Source organism: Garra rufa, chromosome 17 (genome assembly GCF_049309525.1).
Source record: "Garra rufa chromosome 17, GarRuf1.0, whole genome shotgun sequence".
NCBI classification, from domain to species: Eukaryota; Metazoa; Chordata; class Actinopteri; order Cypriniformes; family Cyprinidae; genus Garra; species Garra rufa.
Window position 1 is genome coordinate 3,276,064 of NC_133377.1, and position 21,853 is coordinate 3,297,916.

General features: G+C 36.2%; 1 protein-coding gene across 1 annotated transcript in view; it reads right to left on the reverse strand.

Moving 5' to 3' along the window:
* The window catches only part of poc1bl (POC1 centriolar protein homolog B (Chlamydomonas), like), a 36,153-nt gene extending 17,674 nt beyond the window's left edge, over window positions 1-18,479 (reverse strand). The window contains exons 1-2 of the mRNA XM_073821567.1: window positions 18,215-18,479; window positions 7,465-7,905 (exon numbers count right to left, since the gene is read on the reverse strand). Coding sequence (XP_073677668.1) covers window positions 7,465-7,847 — 383 coding nt within the window. The 5' untranslated portion in view covers window positions 7,848-7,905; window positions 18,215-18,479. The remainder of the gene's footprint in view (window positions 1-7,464; window positions 7,906-18,214) is intronic.
* Between the last annotated feature and the right edge of the window lie 3,374 nt (window positions 18,480-21,853).

A 21,853-nucleotide genomic window follows, 5' to 3' on the forward strand; every position in this document is an offset into this window, starting at 1 on the left:
AAAAGTCACAACTGCATGATATAAACTCACAGCTCTGAGAAAGTCACAACTGTGTGATATAAACTTGCAAATCTTAGAAAAAAAGGTTACAACTGTGTGATATAAACTCACAATTCTGAGAAAAAGTCACAATTGCAAGATATAAACTTGGAATTCTGAAAAAAAAGTCACAATTGCAAGAGAAAAAAATGCAATTCTGAGAAAAAAAGACAACTGAAGCATAAACTCACAATTCTGAGAAAGTCATAATTGCAAGATATAAACTCACAATTCTGAGAAAAAGTTACAATTGCAAGGTAAAAGTTAAACTTGCAATTTGAGAAAAAAGTCACATCTGATAAAGTTATTATTGCAAGATATAAATTCATAATTTTGAGAAAAAAAACTCACAATTGCGAGAGAGGTCTGATTAATTTTAGCGAATGTATTTATTTTAATATTTTATTAATGAACTGTTAAAAAATGAGTCACTTTGTCTTCTTTTTGGTAGCAAAATATGTTACATTTTCATCAATTGTTTTTTTAAATCATTTCTGATTTGTGATTTTATAAATCACACAGTTGTAACTTTTTTTTCTCAAAATTGCAAGTTTATATCTCGCAATTGTGAGTTTTTTTTCCTCAAAATTAAACTCGCAATTCTGAGAAAAAAGTGAATTCTGAGATATAAACTCACTATTCTAAAAAAAGTCATAATTGCAAGATATAAACACACAGTTCTGAGAAAAAAGTCACATCTGCAAAATATAAACTCGCAATTCTGAGAAAGAAAGCCATAATTGCGATATAAACTTGCAGTTCTGAGAAAGTCACACCTGCAAGATAAACTCACAATTCTGAGAAAGTCATAATTGAAAGATACAAACTCGCAATTCTGAGAAAAAAAAAGTTACAACTGTGTGATATAAACTCACAATTCAGAAAGGATTTTAAAAAACAATTTTGATGAAAAAAGACAAAGTGACTCATATTTCAGTAAATCATTTTTTAACAGTTCATTAATAAAATATTAAAATAAATACATTCACTTAAATGAATCAGACCTCTCAGCATGTTGTATTATTGATTCACTTTAAGACTGTCTTTACAATACAATTTGACAAAAAAAACAGCAATTTAGCATTTAGCCTCACTACACCAATAATTCCTGAACAACATAACTTGCTATTCTAGAAAAGCTACACTGTTTTGAAAACAGCTGAACTACGGTGATGCTACAGAAAAATACAGTAATGTTGGTTGAATTGTTACTTTTAGTTCATGAAAGAAAGTATAAAGATGGGGTGTTGAAAAATAAATTCAGCAGGGATTCTGAATAAAGTGAGTCATCATGTTCCCGAGAAGGTTCTTGAACTCTCTTCAAACTCACCACAAATATTTAGAGACTCCACACTCACTGACAGCAATTACATTTGAGTAAATGTTCAATAATTATCCCTACAAAGACAGAGGAAAAAAACCCTCAGCATAACATTTCTGGCAGTAATGCTTAAGTCTTTGACAAGAACTAACTTGCCTGAAAGTTATTTCAGAAAGCAAGCAAAAGAACTTCACATCAACAGATAAAAATCCCTGCTGATGCCAAAAAATGTGCTACTGCCGTGTGTGATCTCCAGAAGAGCCTGTGATGTGGCAACCGGAGCGCAGTTGAAAGACTGCGGGGGAAAAAAAACGCATCCAATTTGTCTCACTTCTCGTCTTCCAAGGGGACACTTTCTCTTTTCAGAGCAGCAGCTTGAACCCTACTCGTTATTGTGTGACAAGAGCCATGAAACAATTATTCTCATACAAAAGCACCGCTGTTTGGAGAAACCCTCCCAGCTCCGTTTTCTATTGTTGTTGGTTTTTTAATCATGTTGTCTGGCTGCAGGCAATGGGTTCATTTCAGACAACAAGACAACATTTGTAAACAGGTGAGGTGGACTGAATCCTAGAAATCACCTGAAGGAATCACTATTCAGAACATCATTTCAATTCTTTCCTATTTATTTTTCATGCTTATTTGTAATCATTTGCATGTATTTGCCTCTATAAACATAATTGCAATGGTAAGAACAGAGGATTGGCTCAAGTAAATGAGAGTTGTTATTGTTCTTGGTTTGTGTGTGGTTGCTAGGGTGTTCAGGATAGTTGCTACAGCTTTATTAGGTGGTTGCCAGTGCTTTTCTATACAGTTACTAAGGTGCACATTGCTGTGTGGTTGCTAGGGTGTTCAGGATAGTTAATACAGCTGTGTTAGGTGGACACCAGGACTTTTCAATACAGTTACTAAGACACATGTTGCTGTGTGGTTACTAGGGCATTCTGGGTGGTTGCAAAGGCATTGCTAGGTGATTGTCAGGGCTCTTCTATAAAGTTACTAATGTGCATGTTGCTGTGTGGTTGCTAGGGTGTTCAAGATAGTTGCTACGGCATTTTGAGGTGGTTGTCAGGGCTTTTATATACCGTTACTAAGGTTCATGTTGCTGTGTGGTTACTATGGTATGTTCTGAATGGTTGCTAAGGTGTTGCTAGGTAGTTGTCAGGGCTTTAATACAAAGTTACTAAGGTGCATATTCCTGTGCAGTTGCTAGGGTGTTCAGGATAGTTGCTACAACTTTGCTAGGTGGTTGCCAGGGCTTTTCTATACAGTTACTAACGTTCATGCTGCTGTGTGGTTACTTGGGCGTTCTGAATGGTTGCTAAGGCATTGCTGGGTGGTTGTCAGGGCTTTTCTATAGCATTACTAAGGTGCATGTTCCTGTGCGGTTGCTAGGGTGTTCAAGATAGTTGGTAAGGCACTGTTAGGTGGCTGTCAGGGCTTTTATATACAGTCACTAAGGCACATGTTGCTGTGCAGTTGCTAAGATATTCAGGATGGTTACTATGGCTTTGCAATGTGGTTGTCAGGGCTTTTCTATACTGTTACAAAGGTGCATGCTCCTGCTAGGGTGTTCAAGATAGTTGCTATGGCATTGCTAGGTGGTTGTCAGAGCTTTTCTACACCGTTACTAAGGTGCATTTTGCTGTGCAGTCGCTAAGGTGTTTGGAATGGTTGCTATGGCATTGCTAGGTGGTTGCCAAGGCTTTTCTATACAGTCACTAGGGTGCATGTTGCTGTGTGGTTGCTAGGGTGTTCAGGATAGTTGCTATGGTTTTGTTAGGTGGTTGTCAGGGCTTTTATATACCGTTACCAAGGCGCATGCTCGTGTGTGGTTGCTAGGGTGTTCAGGATAGTTGCTACAGCTTTGTTAGGTGGATGCCAGGACTTTTCAATACAGTTACTAAGACACATGTTGCTGTGTGGTTTAGTGTCGGGCGATATGCTCAATTTTCATACCGTCCTATCGTCAGCCTCTGAGATCGCCGATACACGATACTATCGTGCTAATTTATTTAATAATATGTAAATGTGTCAATATGTAATAAATTCCTTATTCGTTTTGTAAGGGTAGTGCATGTGACTTGTGACACAGTTGTGCGTGTACAGAACGCTGACGGTAGTTCTGTTCAAGTTTACTTTCGGTTTCATTCTCTGCTATCTTCATGGAGCGGTAAATGTGCGTGCCTGAATGTAAATGAATGTATCTTTCTATACCCGTCATATTGCGATAATGCTTCCGCTATATGTCTGATCTTTGTCATCAGTTCATGCTGTAGATAAGTTCATATAGAATGTGGAGAAGCGTTGTGTGTGTAATTCACGTGCATATGTTTAGCGCTATTTTATCGCATCATAATTCTAGTTAACGCATACAGATGTTACTGAGGTGAATGTTTATGTTTACTATATACAGATGGATTCTGATATATCATATTTATTTCAGCCTAAACCACATTTTACTACCTCTGTTATCCTAATGACTGTCTACACTTAAGTCTACACTTAATCTATGTACACTGTATGAGGAATAAATCTCTTACCCATTTTCTCTGTACACATCTGCGGCGCTCTCTACTCTATGCTTGTGTTTATACCGCGGCAAGTTTCTGAGGCATCCTAGAACCGACTCTCTGCGCTGCATTGCTAAAGTTAGGTGCCTTTTTGACGGATAATGATAATAATCATCTTACTATCGTCAAAGGCATCAGCAACAGGCCATATCTCTGACTATCGTCGATACACGATACTATCGTCTATCGGCACAACCCTAGTGTGGTTACTAGTAGGAATAGGCATTTTGGGAAATTTCTCATTTAGATCATCGAAAGGTTTCAAAAACGATTAAATCAAGTAATCGGGGGCGGGGATTGTGTGGGCATGACATGAAAACCTGTCTATGAAAACATGAACACATGATTAGGACACTGTTAGAGTATGATTATGATGCAGCAATGTTATTAACAAAGAAAGCATCTGAAAAGGAAGAGGAATAGCTGCCTGAGGTTAAGACTTCATGCCAATAAACTGAATCAAATTCTATGACACATCCCATGATATTAATCAGATAACTTAGTAACATTACAACTTGTATCTGCACAAAAGGATGCAAATGCCAGTGAACTTTAAAGTTACGCGCTAGAGAGAGAGAGAGAGCGAGCAAGATCCGGCTGTGAAAATCGTCTGCGCATTTTCAAAGCCATACAAACTGAATTATGCCTATTGTTGAACAAATATGACGAAAAAAACATTGCTGCATTATTATAACATCAGTATTTAAAAAAAGAAAGACACGTCTAAAAGCAGTATGACCGTCTCAAATATTGCATTGCATTCGAGCATGAAACTAATCACTGATAAGCAGCGCATTCAGCATGTAATAAATGTTAATATCCCAACGCATCCCAAGAGAGTGACTTTATACCAATAAACTGAAGCCTGTTACATGACACATAATATGATATTAATCAGGTAACTTCGATACATAATATAGACATAACATTACAACTATCTGCACAAAAAATGCCAGTGAACTTTCTGTTACGCGCTTTAGAGAGAGAGAGTGCGCTCCCTGTTGCACTTTCATGACTTGCAATGGAAAGCAAATAGAATTTACTATAGATTTTACATTCTATAAAGTTCTAATTAAAATGCAATGTTTATGAAATGCCAGTGAAATTTAAGTTATGCGCTATAGTTAAAGAGAGAGAGAGATCGTTGTTGCACATCCCTAGTTACTAGGGTGTTCTGTATGGTTGCTAAGGCATTGCTAGGTGGTTGTCAGGGCTTTTCTATACCGTTACTTAGATGCATGATCCTGTGCGGTTGCTAGGGTGTTCAGGATATTTGCTATGGTTTTGTTAGGTGGCTGTCAGGGCTTTTCTATACCGTTATTAAGGTGCATGAGCTGCGTGGTTGCTAAGGTGTTCAGGATAGTTGCTATATGGCTTTGTTAGGTGGTTGCCATGGCTTTTCTATACAGTCACTAAGGTGCATGTTGCTGTGCGGTTGCTAAGGTGTTCAGAATGGTTGCTATGGTTTTGTTAGGTGGCTGTCAGGTCTTTTATATACCGTTATTAAGGTGCATGAGCTGCTTGGTTGCTAAGGTGTTCAGGATAGTTGCTATGGCTTAATAGGTAGCTGCCAGGGCTTTTCCATACAGTCACTAGAGTGCATATTGCTGTGCGGTTGCTAAGGTGTTCAGGATGGTTGCTATGGCTCTGTTTAGTGGTTGCCAGGGCTTTTCCACATAGTCACTAGAGTGCATGTTGCTGTGCGGTTGCTAAGGTGTTCAGGATGGTTGCTATGGCTTTATTAAGTGGTTGCCAGGGCTTTTCCATACAGTCACTAGAGTGCATATTGCTGTGCGGTTGCTAAGGTGTTCAGGATGGTTTGCTATGGCTCTGTTTAGTGGTTGCCAGGGCTTTTCCATACAGTCACTAGAGTGCATGTTGCTGTGCGGTTGCTAAGGTGTTCAGGATGGTTGCTATGGCTTTATTAAGTGGTTGCCAGGGCTTTTCCATACAGTCACTAGAGTGCATATTGCTGTGCGGTTGCTAAGGTGTTCAGGATGGTTTGCTATGGCTCTGTTTAGTGGTTGCCAGGGCTTTTCCATACAGTCACTAGAGTGCATGTTGCTGTGCGGTTGCTAAGGTGTTCAGGATGGTTGCTATGGCTTTATTAAGTGGTTGCCAGGGCTTTTCCATACAGTCACTAGAGTGCATATTGCTGTGCGGTTGCTAAGGTGTTCAGGATGGTTTGCTATGGCTCTGTTTAGTGGTTGCCAGGGCTTTTCCATACAGTCACTAGAGTGCATATTGCTGTGCAGTTGCTAAGGTGTTCAGGATGGTTTCTATAGCTCTGTTTAGTGGTTGTCAAGGCTTTTCCATACAGTCACTAGAGTGCATATTGCTGTGCGGTTGCTAAGGTGTTCAGGATGGTTGCTATGGCTCTGTTTAGTGGTTGTCAGGGCTTTTCCATACAGTCACTAGAGTGCATGTTGCTGTGCGGTTGCTAAGGTGTTCAGGATGGTTGCTATGGCTTTATTAAGTGGTTGCCAGGGCTTTTCCACACAGTCACTAGAGTGCATATTGCTGTGCAGTTGCTAAGGTGTTCAGGATGGTTTCTATAGCTCTGTTTAGTGGTTGTCAAGGCTTTTCCATACAGTCACTAGAGTGCATATTGCTGTGCGGTTGCTAAGGTGTTCAGGATGGTTGCTATGGCTCTGTTTAGTGGTTGTCAGGGATTTTCCATACAGTCACTAGAGTGCATGTTGCTGTGCGGTTGCTAAGGTGTTCAGGATGGTTGCTATGGCTTTATTAAGTGGTTGCCAGGGCTTTTCCACACAGTCACTAGAGTGCATATTGCTGTGCGGTTGCTAAGGTGTTCAGGATGGTTGCTATGGCCTTGTTAGGTGTTTTTTTTTTTCATACGGTTACTAAGGTGCATGTTGCTGTATGGTTGGTAGGGTGTTCTGGGTGGTTACTATGTGCTTTTCTATAGTAATCAAGATGTTCTGAGTTTTCTTAGAATGTCGCTATGCAGTCGTTAAGTGCTGAATGGTTGCTAAGGCATTGCAAGGTGGTTTCCAGGGCTTAAATATACAGTTACAATGAAGCATGTTTCTGTGCAGTTGCTAGGGTGTTCTGAGTGGTTGCTATGGCATTAATATGTAGTTGCAATACAGTTATTAAGGTGTTCTGAATGTTGTTATGCAGTTGTGTTTGCTAGGGTGATCTGAATGGTTTCTAAGGCATTGCTAGGTGGTTGCCAAGGCTTTAATATACAGTTACTAAGAAGCATGTTGCTGTCCGGTTACAAGGGTCTTCTAAATGGTTGCTAAGGTGTTGCTAGGAGGTTTCCAGGGCTTTTCTATGCAGTTACTAAGTTGCATGTTGCTATGCAGTTGCTGGGATGTTCTGGATAGTCCTAAATAGTTGCTAGGTGGATCATGTTCTGGATCATTATTGCTAGGTAATTGCCAAGGCTTTCCTATACAGTTACTACAGTGTTTTTAGCATGTTACTATGTGGTTTCTAAGGCATTGCTATGTGGTATGATGTGTAATTAGCCCAACAGTGTGACATAAAGTGTGCCAGACATACTCATGCATCCTGTTGTCTTGAATATGGCGATGGAGAGATATCTTGTCGCTTATGAAGATGTTGATGGCATAGCGCTCAATACTGGCCTCCTCCTCTTTCTTCTCCTCAGGGCTGAGGGTCAATCGAGTGGCTCGGCCATATTCTCCGGGAGAGTTGGGGTCTGCCGGTTGCTTCTCATAAACAGGCCGAAGGAGGCTTTCGGAGTCCTCCTCCACCTTCTCAATGGGCGGAAGGTCACGGACCACGATGCCGCGTTCACCATCTTTATCAGAAAGAGATGGGGGGGACGAACGCACTATAAGAAGGTAGAAGAGCCACAGCAGAGAAAAGAGGAAGCAGACCTTGGCCAGGAGAGCCACCTTCTTCGACCAGCGGATCTTCATGACCTGGCAGCCAGCACCAATAACAGCACCAGTCAAAGAGCCACAGACTCCCAACTTACTGAGGGATGAGAGAAGAAAGAGAAGTGCAGATTAGTAACAGACTGATACATAGGCTCAACTAATGTACTGACAGCCTTGTCAATAATTACTGCAGTTTCTGTCATAAAATGAAGCTTCCTTATAGGACCTCCTGGGTCACTGAAGCTTATTTATTGAGTTTTATTAAGGGGTTAGTTCATTGCTGTCATTATTACTCACTCTCATGTCATTCCAAACCCGTAAGACTTTCGTTCATCTTTGGAACACAAAATCAATTATTTTTGATTAAATCCTAGAGCTTTCTGACCCTGCATTGACAGCAATGCAACTGACATGTTCAATGCCCGGAAAGGTAGAAAGAACATTGCTAAATAGTCCATGTGACATCACTGGTTCAACCGTAATATTATGAAGCGACGAGAATACATTTTGTGTGCAAATATAACAAAAATAATGACTTTATCTAACAATTTCTTCTTTCGTCACATGGACTATTTTAAGGATGTCCTTGCTACCTTTCTGGGCCTTGAAGGTGTCAGTTGCGTTGCTGTCTATACAGGGACAGAAAGCTCTCGATTTAATCAAAAATATCTTAATTTGTGTTCTGAGAATGAATGAAGGTCTTACGGATTTGGACCAACATGAGGGTGAGTAATTAATGAGAGAATTTTTAGGATGAACTATCCCTTTAAAACAAGTAAATTACTGAAAAAAGCATAGTCCGTTAATTGTATTTCTTGAGAAAAAGAGTGTTTCTGTTCAAATATTACTTGAAATAAAAACATTTGCCAAATTAGTCACGCGGTCTATCTTTTCTTAATCTCAGACAGATTTTGAAAGAAAGAAATTACTTATTCAGCAAGGATATATTAAATTCATCAAGTGACAGTAAAGGTGTTTACAATGTCATAAAATATTTCTGTTTTGAATAAATGCTCTTCTGCTGAACCTTTTCCTTCAGTATCAATAAATACAAAAAAAAAAAGTATCACTATTTCCAGAAATACACTGCTGCTCAAAAGTTCGGTATCAGTCAGACTTACTGATGAGTAATGCCTTTTAAAGACGTCTCTCATGCTCATCAAGGCTGCATTTATTTGATCAAAAATACAGAAAAAAACAGTAATATTGTGAAATGTTATTACAATATAAAATAATGGTTTTTATTTTAATATACATTAAAATATAATTTATTCCTACGACGCAAAGCTGTATTTTCATCAGCTGTTACTCCAGTCTTAAATGTCACATGATCCTTCAGAAATCATTCTAATATGCCGATTTATTATCAATGCTGGAAATGAGAAAAGTTGTGCAGCCAATTTTTTTTTTTAACCTGTGATTCTTTTTTTCAGGATTCTTTGATTAATAACAGATTTTTAAAAAACTGCATTTATTCAAAATATAAATCTTCTCTTACAAAGTAAATCTATGCTATCACTTTTTATTAATTTAACACATCCTTGGTGAATAAAAGTATTACATTTTTTCAAAAAAAGAAAGAATACAAATTTACTGACCCTAAACTTTTGAACAGTAGTGTATATTGATAGAAAACATTTCTATTTTAAATAAATGCTGTCGTTTTTAACCTTTTATTGATCAAAGAAAAAAGTATCAAAGGTTACAAAAAAAATATTGAGCAGCACAATTGTTTTCAACATTGATTATAAATCAGCAGTGTACATTAAGCAGCTCAAGTGTTTTTAACATTGATAATAATAAACATTTCTTAAGCAGCAAATCAGCATTTTAGAATGATTTCTGAAGGATCATGTGACACTGAAGACTAAAAGTAATGATGCTGAAAATTCAGCTGTGCCCTCACAGCAATGAATTACATTGTAATATATATTTAAAAAGCAAACAGTTTTTTTTATTGTAATTTTATTCCACAATAGTCCTGCATTACTGTATTAAAAAAAAAAATGCAACCTTGCTGAGCAGAAGAGACTTAATTAAAAAAATAAAAATAAAAAAACTTGTATGAGACGTCTTGCTTTATTTAATGCAATTTAGCTATATTTTCAACAAATATCTTATTTACGCTTTGGTTTTAGGCTTTAGTTCTAAGATTCTCAAACATTAATCTTCCTAGCACACCCAAGATTGAGATCTACAAAGCAGTTGAATCATATATAGTATATCAAGTCAAGTCAAGTCAAGTCAGCTTTATTTATATAGCGCTTTTTACAATACAGATTGTGCCAAAGCAGCTTTACAGTGTTAAACAGTTAAACAGTATCGACAAAAAATTGACACAATTATTCAGATGCACCCTTTCTACTTTTTAACCACTGAGGGCTAATGCTAACCGCCATCTCCAATCACTGAAGCTGCATTTGCGGGGTTGAATACAGACGATCCATCATCAGCTGAGGGTAACGGAGTAATCACATAATTGAGCTGCATTAATATTTCAGCAGGCAGGGATTTAGCTGAACAGTGGTCGTGACAGACAAACAGTCTCAGACAGTAATCCCATTCCTCAATCACAACACCTCAACCTTTTAACCTTATTGAATGATGAATGTCGCTTACGCACACATATACATGCAACAAAACCGTACAGTAAATAATGTAATTGGACCATCAATGCACTTTAAATATTTTGGGCGTCTGTGATTATTATGTTTGGCAGTGTGACAGATGAGGACTTAACCAAACTGAACTGAACGTTGGCAAGAGCAAGCAAAAAGAAGGGAAGAGATCTTTGAAAACAAACTCAGAACATTCTGAGATCCAACCAGATGCTATAAATATCTATTGGCCTTTTTTAAATTGCTTTCCCTGCTCTTTAAAAATAGTAACACATGTATAGGTTTAACTGTACACCTTATGTTGAAACCATATGCTTGGTATGAAACATCTACTCAGAAAAATGTTCCAAAACTTTGTCAGAAATACAAAAATGTAATTGTTAATTTCAGTTTATTAATCCTATGCACCATTAGAAGAGAAATTATAAATAAAAAAAATGTTTAACTCTCACAAAACACTAAAGTGGCCCCAAAAAGGTTTCAACACACATAAAAGTGTACTTATTTTAACAAAGATTTTTTTTACTTATATCCAAAGTACAGCAAAAACAGTTCAGTATATTTTTACTATTTAAAACAACTGTTTTCTACTTGATTATATTTTAAAATGCAATGTTTACCTGTGATCAAAGCTACATTTTCAGCATTTATCTGAGCTTTTAATAAAAAGCTTTTGTAACATTATACACTTTACCATTCAAAAGCCTGGAGTCAGTATAACTTTTTTGTTTGTTTGTTTTTTGAAGGGGAGGGAAGAAATTATAGAATTGAACTTTTATTTAGCAAGGATGCTTTAAATTGATCAAACATGATGATAAAGACATTTATAATGTTACAAAAGATTTCTATTTCAGATTAAATGCTGTTCTTATGAACTTTCTATTCATCAAAGAACCCTGAAAAAAAGTCTACTCCACTGTTTTCAACATGATAATATTAAAAATGTTTTTTTGAGCAGCAAATTAATATATTAGAATGATTTCTGAAGGATCATTAAAGCTAAAAAAATTCAGCTTTAAAATCACAGGAATAAATTACATTTTAAAATATATTCCAATAGAAAGCAGTTTTTTAAATTAAAAAAAATATTTCAAAATTTTACTCCTTTTGCTGTATTTTGGATCAAATAAAAGCAAGCTTGGTGAGCAGAAGAGACTTCTTTAAAAAAAAACTGACTGGTAGTGTATTGATATTTATATATTAAAGACTGCTGCATCGATTTATTTCTTTATCCTTTATGAAAGATACCAAAAATTATGAAAAGAGCTTTATTAAAGGGTATTTTCTCCTGCTGCTTAGATCTTTGGAAGATGTAGCTGCCCCTTTCCAAAAGACTGGTCACAAGCCAAGGGACAAAAGCTTTCTGGGCTTACAAAATGCAGAGCTCTTTGAAAGCAACCTTTGACTGGGCACCCATAAAAACTTCCGTATTAAACCTGATAGGTTGGATGGATGTGGGAAAGCTGAGGAACTTCAGGGTTGAGAGGCTTGAGTATCACCTTTGTGGCATTATTACCCGTAAATTATAAGGTTCCAAATGTGGCTTTGTGCACAAAAGCGTTCGAAAACAACAGGTATACGTCTTTCGAAACTCGTTTTAAATCTTTCAATAAATGTGAATGGTAACTAAGGCTGTCAAAACAAGATTTTCAGTGAATGATGATTTGAATGTAATACTTTGTACATAAAGGGGACATCAGATGCCTATTTTCCACAAGCTGATATGATTCTTTAGGGTCTTCATGAAATGTCTGCAACATACTTTGGTTAAAATTCCTCAATGGTCATGTAAAACAATAACCTTTTCAGGGCTCTACGCTTACTTTTCTTTTTAGGAGCACTTGTGGTCCTAACTTAAAATTTATGAGCACAGTCAAAATTTTAGGAGCACCTTCCAATCAATAATAAAAAAAATCTGATCACAAATTAGCCTTCCCATCACAAAGTGATATTTGACTCCTTAAAGTAATTTACAAGGGAATTTAGTTTTTACCTTTGTAATGTCATTTTTCTATCTTTTATGTCAATTTTTAACTATATTTTATAAGCTTTTTAAATTTCTAATTAAAACAACAGAATAAGAACAAGTAGAATAAGAATAAGTTACCAATCAAATGAAATCAGTATTAACAAAATTAGAGGTGGCACAGAAGAACACAAAAGTGGCTTGTAGTTGTATTTTCGTATGTTTAATGAGGCTCAGAGGTGGCATGAGTGCAATCAAATTCATACATTTATGTTGAGATTCATTTTTAAATATAGAAATATAAAATTACTTAAAGGGATAGTTCACCCAAAAATGATAATTTGATATTTATTCGCTTAGCCCCAGGGCATCCAAGGCTGTGTATCAAAGGTAAAAAAAAATGATATAAATACTGTTCAGTTTCTCACAAAAAATGATCGTTTCATGTCTTAGGACATCAATGTATCGTCACGAGACGCAGGGTGTAATTTGGATTTGTCTGTGCATGTTTTTGTTTACTTTTAAAGGTTTGGTGCCCATCCACCTCTATTATTTGGCTGGCAGACTGCACTGGTTTTTGTTAAAAATCTTTGTTTGTGTTCTACTGAGGAAACAAAGTCACCTACATCTTGGATGCCCTGGGGCTAAGCAGATAAACATCAAATTTTCATTTTTGGGTGAACTATCCCTTTAAGTAACTGAAAAGATACTTTAAAAATTAAACTAAAACTGCCAGTAGGTGGCGGCACGTCACTGATTTAATTACTGAATCATTCTTTCATTTGATTCGTTCAAACGACCGATTCATTCAGGAATAAAGTAGGGCTGGACCAGAATATTCGATTATTCGAATATTCGTTCGGTGCGTTGGCATTCGAGTTTAAATTTTGAGATTCGAATATTCGGGGGGGGGGTTTTCATACACTTTGCATCCCCCTCAAAACGGTTCTAATTCGCGCTTAAATATGAATGAAGAAGTACTGTAGAAGAACTAGTATTTGAAACAAAGATGAAGTTGATGAATCCTGAAAGCTAATGAAAGAGTTTTGTTTTCGATTTGAATTATTTAAATTATTTTTTTACAGTTCCGGATGATATATTAGTCTTACCTTTATGAGCAAAAATGAAGTTTCACATAGCGCTGGCGCTTCCATGTTCTGCATAGCGCGCTTCAGCTTTACTCTCCGCACAAACGATTGGATATGTGCCTAATAGCACACTTTTATCTAGGTTAAACGATTCAACTAATATTGTGATATGCTTTAAGTTTTTTTTTATATCTATGGATTTTAATTGAAATCGTGATGACTTGAGAGGGCTAAATTGATCTGTTTGCAGCAGCTTGGTCGTTACTTTAAAAAACAAAAACCTAAATTTAACAAATAAAAAGTGTTCCAAATATATTTCTAAATTAACTTTATAACCTAAATAAACGAAAATTTGTTAATAATGTTTGAGCCTCATTTATTTTGTATTTTATATTGTATTTTATATATAGGCTTATATACACAAACGTTATATATAATGTATATATAGTTATTTATAAATAATTTAGATATAAATAATTTATTTATATATAAACACTGCGCCATAATTACTGTGCTGCTAATTTCTGATTTGGGAGTGATTTGTTTGTTAAAAAATGTTAGGCTACCTTATTAAAAGTACTGTCCGTTCTCAAAGCATATAAGCTCTGCCTGCGTGAGGCGCGCCGCTTCCAACTGGCAATGTTCTATTACAATTTATTAATTCTGAACGTGTTGTGTCCATATTGCAACAAAATGCAACACTGCACTCCCTTGGGTCCACAGCAAAAATTGTTTGGATGAACTGTTCTTGACATAATAAAAATGCAAACAGAAAGACATATAGAGATTCCTGCCTTTATTAGAGAGAAGAATATGTTCAGCCCCTCCCACCGAAGCTTCGAAGCTCAAAACATGGTATTCGGACCAGCCCTAGAATAAAGCAAGTGACTGTCCTTATAAATGGGAAATTGAAACATTGACTCACTAGATTCGTTTAAAAACGCACGTTCATTCATAAACGAAACACCGCTGTGTTTGAATGAAGATGCGCAGCGGCTCAGTTGTGATTAGTTTCAAACTATTTTTGACAACAAAATAGAGCAAAATCAGGCAACAGTGTTATAGTCAGACAACAGAAGTCACTTTTAGAAGAATTTTTGTATTAAATCAATATCACATTTACAAACTCCCTTAAAATTATTAAAAGCTGTCACTCATCTTAGTTCATCACAATCTCACATTGTTCCATTATAATCAACAAAGCTCTCTACACTGCACAATGAAACTCTCTTTCTACACTTTGTTTATAAAAGGATTTGTGAGATATGACTGTGATACATTACTTAACGTTGCAAAAACACGTGGAAACATTTAAACCTCCCCTCAGCGCAAACACAGATATGCTAATCAGGTCAGTCGCACTGGTGCTCCTTAATATTTTCTCAGTGTCACACGTAGGGATGCTCATTTCGGTTAATTTTCCTGACCGACAACCGCTGCTCGTTATCCGAACATTAACCGTTAACTGATAAAATTAGAATAATAAATTAGTTTAAAATAAAAATAGAATGCACGAGTATCTGTGATGACATTAAAAATACAAGCAAATGTTTTTTTTTTTTTTAACGTGCAAACAGCAGCATACAGAGCAACAACAAAGACTGTATTGACATATACTCAAATTATCACGCATCAGCAGCGGTTCTGAGAACAGAGAAAATCTGAATGAAAAAAAAAAAGAATAATATAAATAGGCCTACACTAAATGTATAAATTAACTACCTAATTAAGATGACAAAACTAAAACACACTGAATCCTTTTATGCGCTTTGAAGAACTGTACCGGTCTTATTCTTCTCGTCGGACATAAAAATATAGAGCAGGCCAGCCAATACCTCAGTGTGCCTAGTTTTTAACATGTCCACATGCTGTACGGATAGGCAGGACCGCTGCCTGTTAACTCTTAGATCCGCGAAAAAAACACCATCACAAAAACCCTTTCAATTTGCGGTTCGGGACTTCCATCCACTGTCATATGCGTGTGGAGAAGCGCGTGTTTTACAGCGTTCAGCAATAGCCAATCACAGACATGTATGTTGATTTGATTATCACTGTGGCCAATCAGAGGAGGCTATGTTACAATCCACTCACCACTCAAAGTGCCGGTTTCAGTTTTGCTGATTTCTACACTTTCGCGAACTCTCTCATTAAAACAAAGAAAGTGTAGGCATTATATAAATAAGAGATTAATTGTGCAGTCTAAAGGTTATTTTATTACTTTTTAATAAGTTTATGAGATTGCGATGAACTACTCTAGGATGAGTGACAGCTTTCCAGTGATTGTAACGGGAGCGCCTATTGCGCACTTTCTAGACTATAATTCATTCAGAATTTGAATACATTCACTCACGGATTCACTGATAACCCAATAACGCCACTTGCCATTGAGTTGCATATACTACATCTGTTTACTAAGTAAAGGTGAAGCGAAATATGTCTGTACAGCCACACTGCACGTGTCGACACGTGCGCGTGAGTAAACAGATAACTTACAAATAGCATTATTTCTTTCACCATGCAGCAAACGTAAAAAAAAATAATAATAGAAAAAAACCCTTTTAAACCGTTCAACTGATAGTAATAATCGGTTAAAATTCTTACTGTCGGTTAACGGTTAAACGGTCAATATGAGCATCCCTAGTCACACGCAGCAGTTTTCAGCAATGTCTCTTTAAATGATAATGAGCCCCACTCCTCCCTTCTTATTTTTTTGTATGTTTTCAGTGCTGCGTTAGCATCAAAAACAGAACTAATCTACTGCGTCCTCAGTGGCTCTGATGTAGGGAGAAAATGAAGACTCTTATGTTCACTTTCACTTCTGCTTAAGCGCGAAGAAAATGGCAGACAGAGCACAAATGGCACAAATGAGTGGAAATATGCTAACACAGGACAGTCTGTCAGTGGTCGTGGGCGGGGCCTGAGCAGTATGACATAATACTGCTCAGAATATCAAATTGGCTTGATAATTGAGACTGTTTAGGTTTTTTGGGGATTAAAAAAAAAGTAAATGGATTTTTATAATTGTAGGGAGGACACATTTATTTGTAAACAACATGTAAAAGTAAATTTTAAAAACTTTTATTGTGTGGGAGAGATGTTGAGTAATTCTGCTAAACTTCCCCACAGAGAGAGGGAAGTCATACAGCTTTTGAACTAAGGATGAGTAAAGGATGACAGATCAGTCATTTTTGTGCTGTATCAATAAGCAGGAGAAAATGAGGCAACCAGAACAGTGCGTCCAGTCATTATGGAAGAATTTAGTCAGAACATTGTCATAATGCTGTTTACAGTAAGATCGATGTTGCTGCTACATGTGGATCAGCAGTCAGAACATCTGTGTATTAGACTACAGCTGTGTTACGGTTACTGCTGAATGCAATAATTGCTCATACTGAACATTTCCAAAGGACTTTAATGACTTAAATTAGGTTAGTGCCAGCCCAGAATGTCTCAAACATCCAGATTTACTCGTCTGACAAGTGCTCTCCATTTGCAGCTTGCTCCCTTTTATTTGTATGATTTTTTTAAACCATGCCCCACAACTTAATTAATAAAACAATTTAATTAATTTGTGATAATCACTAGCTTGTTCTTAACAGAAAATCCCATTTTCATCTATTTTCTCTTTTTTTCTACAGTTCCACTCATTCCCCGTAAAACCACTTGTCCTCAAACCATAACACACTTACGTACCTACGTAACATATAGATTAAAATACATTAAACTTTGGAAAATAGTTAAAAAGTTATTACATTTATTTATTTATATTTAAAGTTCTATTAACAGTTTTTCAATTTTAGGTCACTCTGCAAATTTTTTCAGTTTCACATCCGTATGTCCATTCAAAGCACAAACTGTAAATATACAGTGTGGATTTTGAAAAATAATATTTAAAAAATATTTCACTTTGATTTTTTTTTTACCCTGCTGAAAAACAGCCATATATGGTTCACAGTCTTAGCCATTTAAGCTGTCCACCCAGCCTTGTTGAACTGGTCCTCAACTGGTTTAGCTGGTTTACGCTAGAAAACGCATTTTGTGAGAAAATGTTAGCAGCTGAAGATTCACAGTGGAAAATTCCAAAATAATAAGCAGATGTGCAAAATAAGTACTGGATTTGGACTCTCTCAACATCATTTTGACATAATCAGACCAGACACGTGCAAGAACATACCAAAGTACTAAAAAGTACCACGGTAGAGTTGAAAACATGATGGTACCATGATGGTACCAGGATAGTGTAAGCCATTCTTTTGAAGTTTGAATTACTATGTTTACATATGGTAATCATCCAAAGCATGATTTATATCAAAGCACCATGGTATCGATATCACTATACCATGGTACCATCACAGCACTTTTTTTCAATAAGAAGACAGACCCACTGTAATCTGAGATCGAGGTCTTTTCGAAAAGATGCAGCAGAAGCAAATGACTTCATCAAACTATTAATATAAGTAGGCTAACTCATAACACATGAACTGTACATAACATATGAACACGTATAATCCCTAATACTAAGATCAACAATGACTTTCTGAATAGAAACAAGGCAAGAGAGTGAATAGATAACGAGCCAAAACACAACAGTCATCGAATGTATCAGTGTTTTGACTGACGGCTCGTTAACATGCAAAACAACTTTATATCGCGCGCGCACACACATACACACACACACACACACACACACACACACACGCGACAGTCGTGTAACTAAATACCTGATGATCTTACCTGATCTCTTCATGCCGTGCTCCTCCACAGATATAAGGAGCTGCTGTTTGCCGCTCTTGTGCCGCTGTCAGCACACACACATCCTCCTCAAACAACAAACCCCGCTCCGCTCCGCAACCAAACCCTCAACTGCCCACGGCGCTAATCGCTTTAAGTAGCTTGACTCTTTACAAACGCACGATCCTTTGACGAGTTACATGGCTGAAGTAAATGTCATGGGCTTGCATGTAATGCATCGCACCCCAGGAAGTTTCAGATTTGACAGTCTGGCTTCATAAAGTGAGCCACGTGACTGGAGCATTATGGGAAGTCTGGGAGTTCAATGTGCGTGCATTACAGCTGCACACTCCAGAGCCTCTGTGTCATTTAATATTCACACTGTGATTCCAATAGGTTTAAAAGATTTTGCTAGCATAAACTCTTTTTTTAAAAATCAAACATTATTTATTTACGAATTTATTTATTATTTATGAATCACTTTTTTGTTTTGGTTATGCTTGTCCAATCATGCAATTTTTTTTTAGAATAAACAATTATTTATTTGTTTGTTTGTCTAATCATGGAATTTTGATTAAATCAAACATTATTAGTTTGTTTGTTTGTTTGTCAATTAATTTTTTTTTAAAAGAATCAACCATGATTTATTTGTTTGCTTGTTTGTCCAGTCATGCCATTGTCTGTTTGTTTTTGCTTGTGCAATCACTTTTTTTAAAAAAGAATGAACTATTTTTTATTTGTTCGTTTGTCCAATGAGGCAAATCTGGGGAAGTCAAAAATTGTTTATTTTGATCAATCACGCTATTTATTTATATGTTTGTTTGTTTGTTTTTGTCCAATCATGCAATTACTTGTTTGTTTGTTTTTGCTTGTCCAAACATGCTATTTATTTGTTTGTTTGTTTGTTTGTTTGTTTGTTTGTTTGTTTGTTTGTTTGTTTGTTTGTTTGTTTGTTTGTTTAGAGAATAAACCATTATTTGTGTTTGTTTGTCCATTCATGCAATTTGGGGGGAAAACAAACATTTTTTTTGTAGATTAAATTATTATTTTTTAAGAATCAATTATTATTTATTTGTTTGTTTGTTTGTCTGTTTGTCCAATCATGCAATTATTTGTTTGTTTGCTTTTGCTAGTCCAATCATGTGATTTGTTTGTTTGTTTGTCTAATCATGCAATTCTGGTCAATTCAAAGATTGTTAGTTTGTCGACGGTCCGTGTACCTACGTATAATTGGTTTTCTCGTTTTTGTTTTCAAAACAAACAAACGAATAAATGATTGGTTTATGCAATATTTACATTTTCTCCGGAACACAAAAACGAATTTCATTCATATTTTCTATTTTGTTTTCATTACACGTCGTTCAAATGCAGATATTAAAAAGTCAACAAAACCAAATCGAAAAATTAAAGTTTTTTTGAACAAAGCGCGTTTTAGTACACCGGAAGCTCGCTGCTGCCGCTGAAGGTTTTCACTTGAGACATAAAACATAAATACGGAGCACTACGGAGCCCCGTACTTACACGTAAACATACGGAGCCCGCTGTGTCACCTGCAGGAGAAAAATAATCAATCCATGGCGACGGTTTTGCAATTCGTCCCCTCAGTTTATAAACCGTACTCACGAATTCTTAAACTGTTCACTCGGTTTGATAAATCGTGCCCACGGATTAACAATCCTGGAGCTCAGATTTTGTAAACCGTTCCCTCGGATTTTGAATCCGTAGGCCTACCCACAAATTCATAATCTGTGCGCACGCTTTCGCAATCAGTTCCCACGGGTTTGTAAACTGTACTCACGGATTTGTGGCCCCGCCCCCAGATTCAATAAGGCTACCTGTTTATAGGTGCTGGGTGCATTGTATTGCCTTTATTAAACTTTATTTTTCATAGTAGGCTATATGAGACCATGCAACTGACAAAACAATGTTTTTAGCGTTTATTTTACATTAATAACCAATAGAATAGCTGCTAAAACACCACATCTGTGTTTTATCCTAATGATGATTAATGTAAAATAAACGCTAAAAAGAGGACTATTTTGTAAGTGCGAATCATGCTACTTTAACGCACCAAAATAAAATAATAATTGAAGAGCGGCTTCAAACGGCTTTGCCTTATTTTTCAAAATATAAAATCGCCTGAATTTTGTAAAAAAAAAAACGTTTGGAGAGAAGGTAAAAAGCAATACAAAACAAATAATTTACAGGTTATGTTGTCATTCCTTTGCTCTCAAACTGAATGCAATGTAATAAGAGGCCTTAATTAATAATAACATTAACAGTGAAGCATGCATTCGTCTACGTGTTAAGAATGAGTATAATTTCCAAAGCTGTAAAAGGTTATTTAAAAATAAAGCATTCATTATAATAAACAGTTTACTGTCTTTAAAATAGGCTAATAATTACAATTATTAGTATTATTTACGGTGAGCATTGCTGTCACAGACATAAGAACCCTGCACAGGCCTCAAATCTATAGGCCCTAGATGCTGGCCCGAGTTTATCAGAATTCAGTAATATGGGCCCCAATCCGACCAAACCCGTCTTTTCCCCCTCTTCTCACAAAACAGCGTATACTACTGTTTCAGCTATTAAAATAGTCCAGTTTTGTATGTAACGCAAAGTGATTATATTTTGTTTCGTTTTTATTAAGTTAATTTAGAAAAAACATTTGGAGCATTTTTTTGTTCGTTAAATATAAGTTTTTGATTTTTAAAGTAACGACCAAGCGGCAGAGAATGAGTTGATCATATTGTGTTTGATCAATTTTGCCTTCTCAGATAATCACAACTTGCCTAAAATAAATATAGATCTAGGCCTAAAAGAGTTAAAATATAAAACAATGTTAATTTCAACGTTAAAATAATATAAATGTGCGGTATTAGGCACAAATGCAATCGTTTGTGCTGAGAGCCGCTTTGCAGGACATAGAGGAGCCAGCGCAATCACTTGCATTTTTGCAGTTAAAATATTCCGTTATTTTTGCTCATAAAGGTACGAGTAATACATTATTCGGAACTGTAAATGGTCTACTTTTATTTGTGTGCACTCACAATATCAACAAAATGTTGCAAACGGTGCTTGAAACATTGAAAACAAACATGATCCCCTCATGTCATCTCAACAGGAGTTCTTCTCAGCAAAACTCAGCGAATTAACTCACAGACAAGATATTTATAGAAAGCTTTAAATTATTACTTAACGAAAGAGAACAAATCAAAAACAAAAACTATTTCATTATGTAGTCTGTAAAGATTAATTTCTCTCTAAAGGCGCGTCCAAAGAGGAAATGGCGATCGGCAACTTCATCCTTGTGAGACACTGACTCAGAAAACACAAGCGTTTTAGCGTTTATTTTACAATAGCCTACTTGCCAATGGGATAAAACACAGGAGGTGAATATAAACACTTTTATATTAGTTTAATGTTGAAATTAAGATTGTTTTATACTTGAACACTTTTAGGCATATAGATTTTATTGTAGGCAAGTCATGATGATTTGAGAAGGCAAAACTGATCAAACACAAGCTATGATCAACTCACTGTCTGCCGCTGGCTGCTTGGTCGTTACTTAAAAAAATATATATATATTGAACGAACAATAAAATGCTCTAAACATTTTTCTAAATTAACTTAATAAAA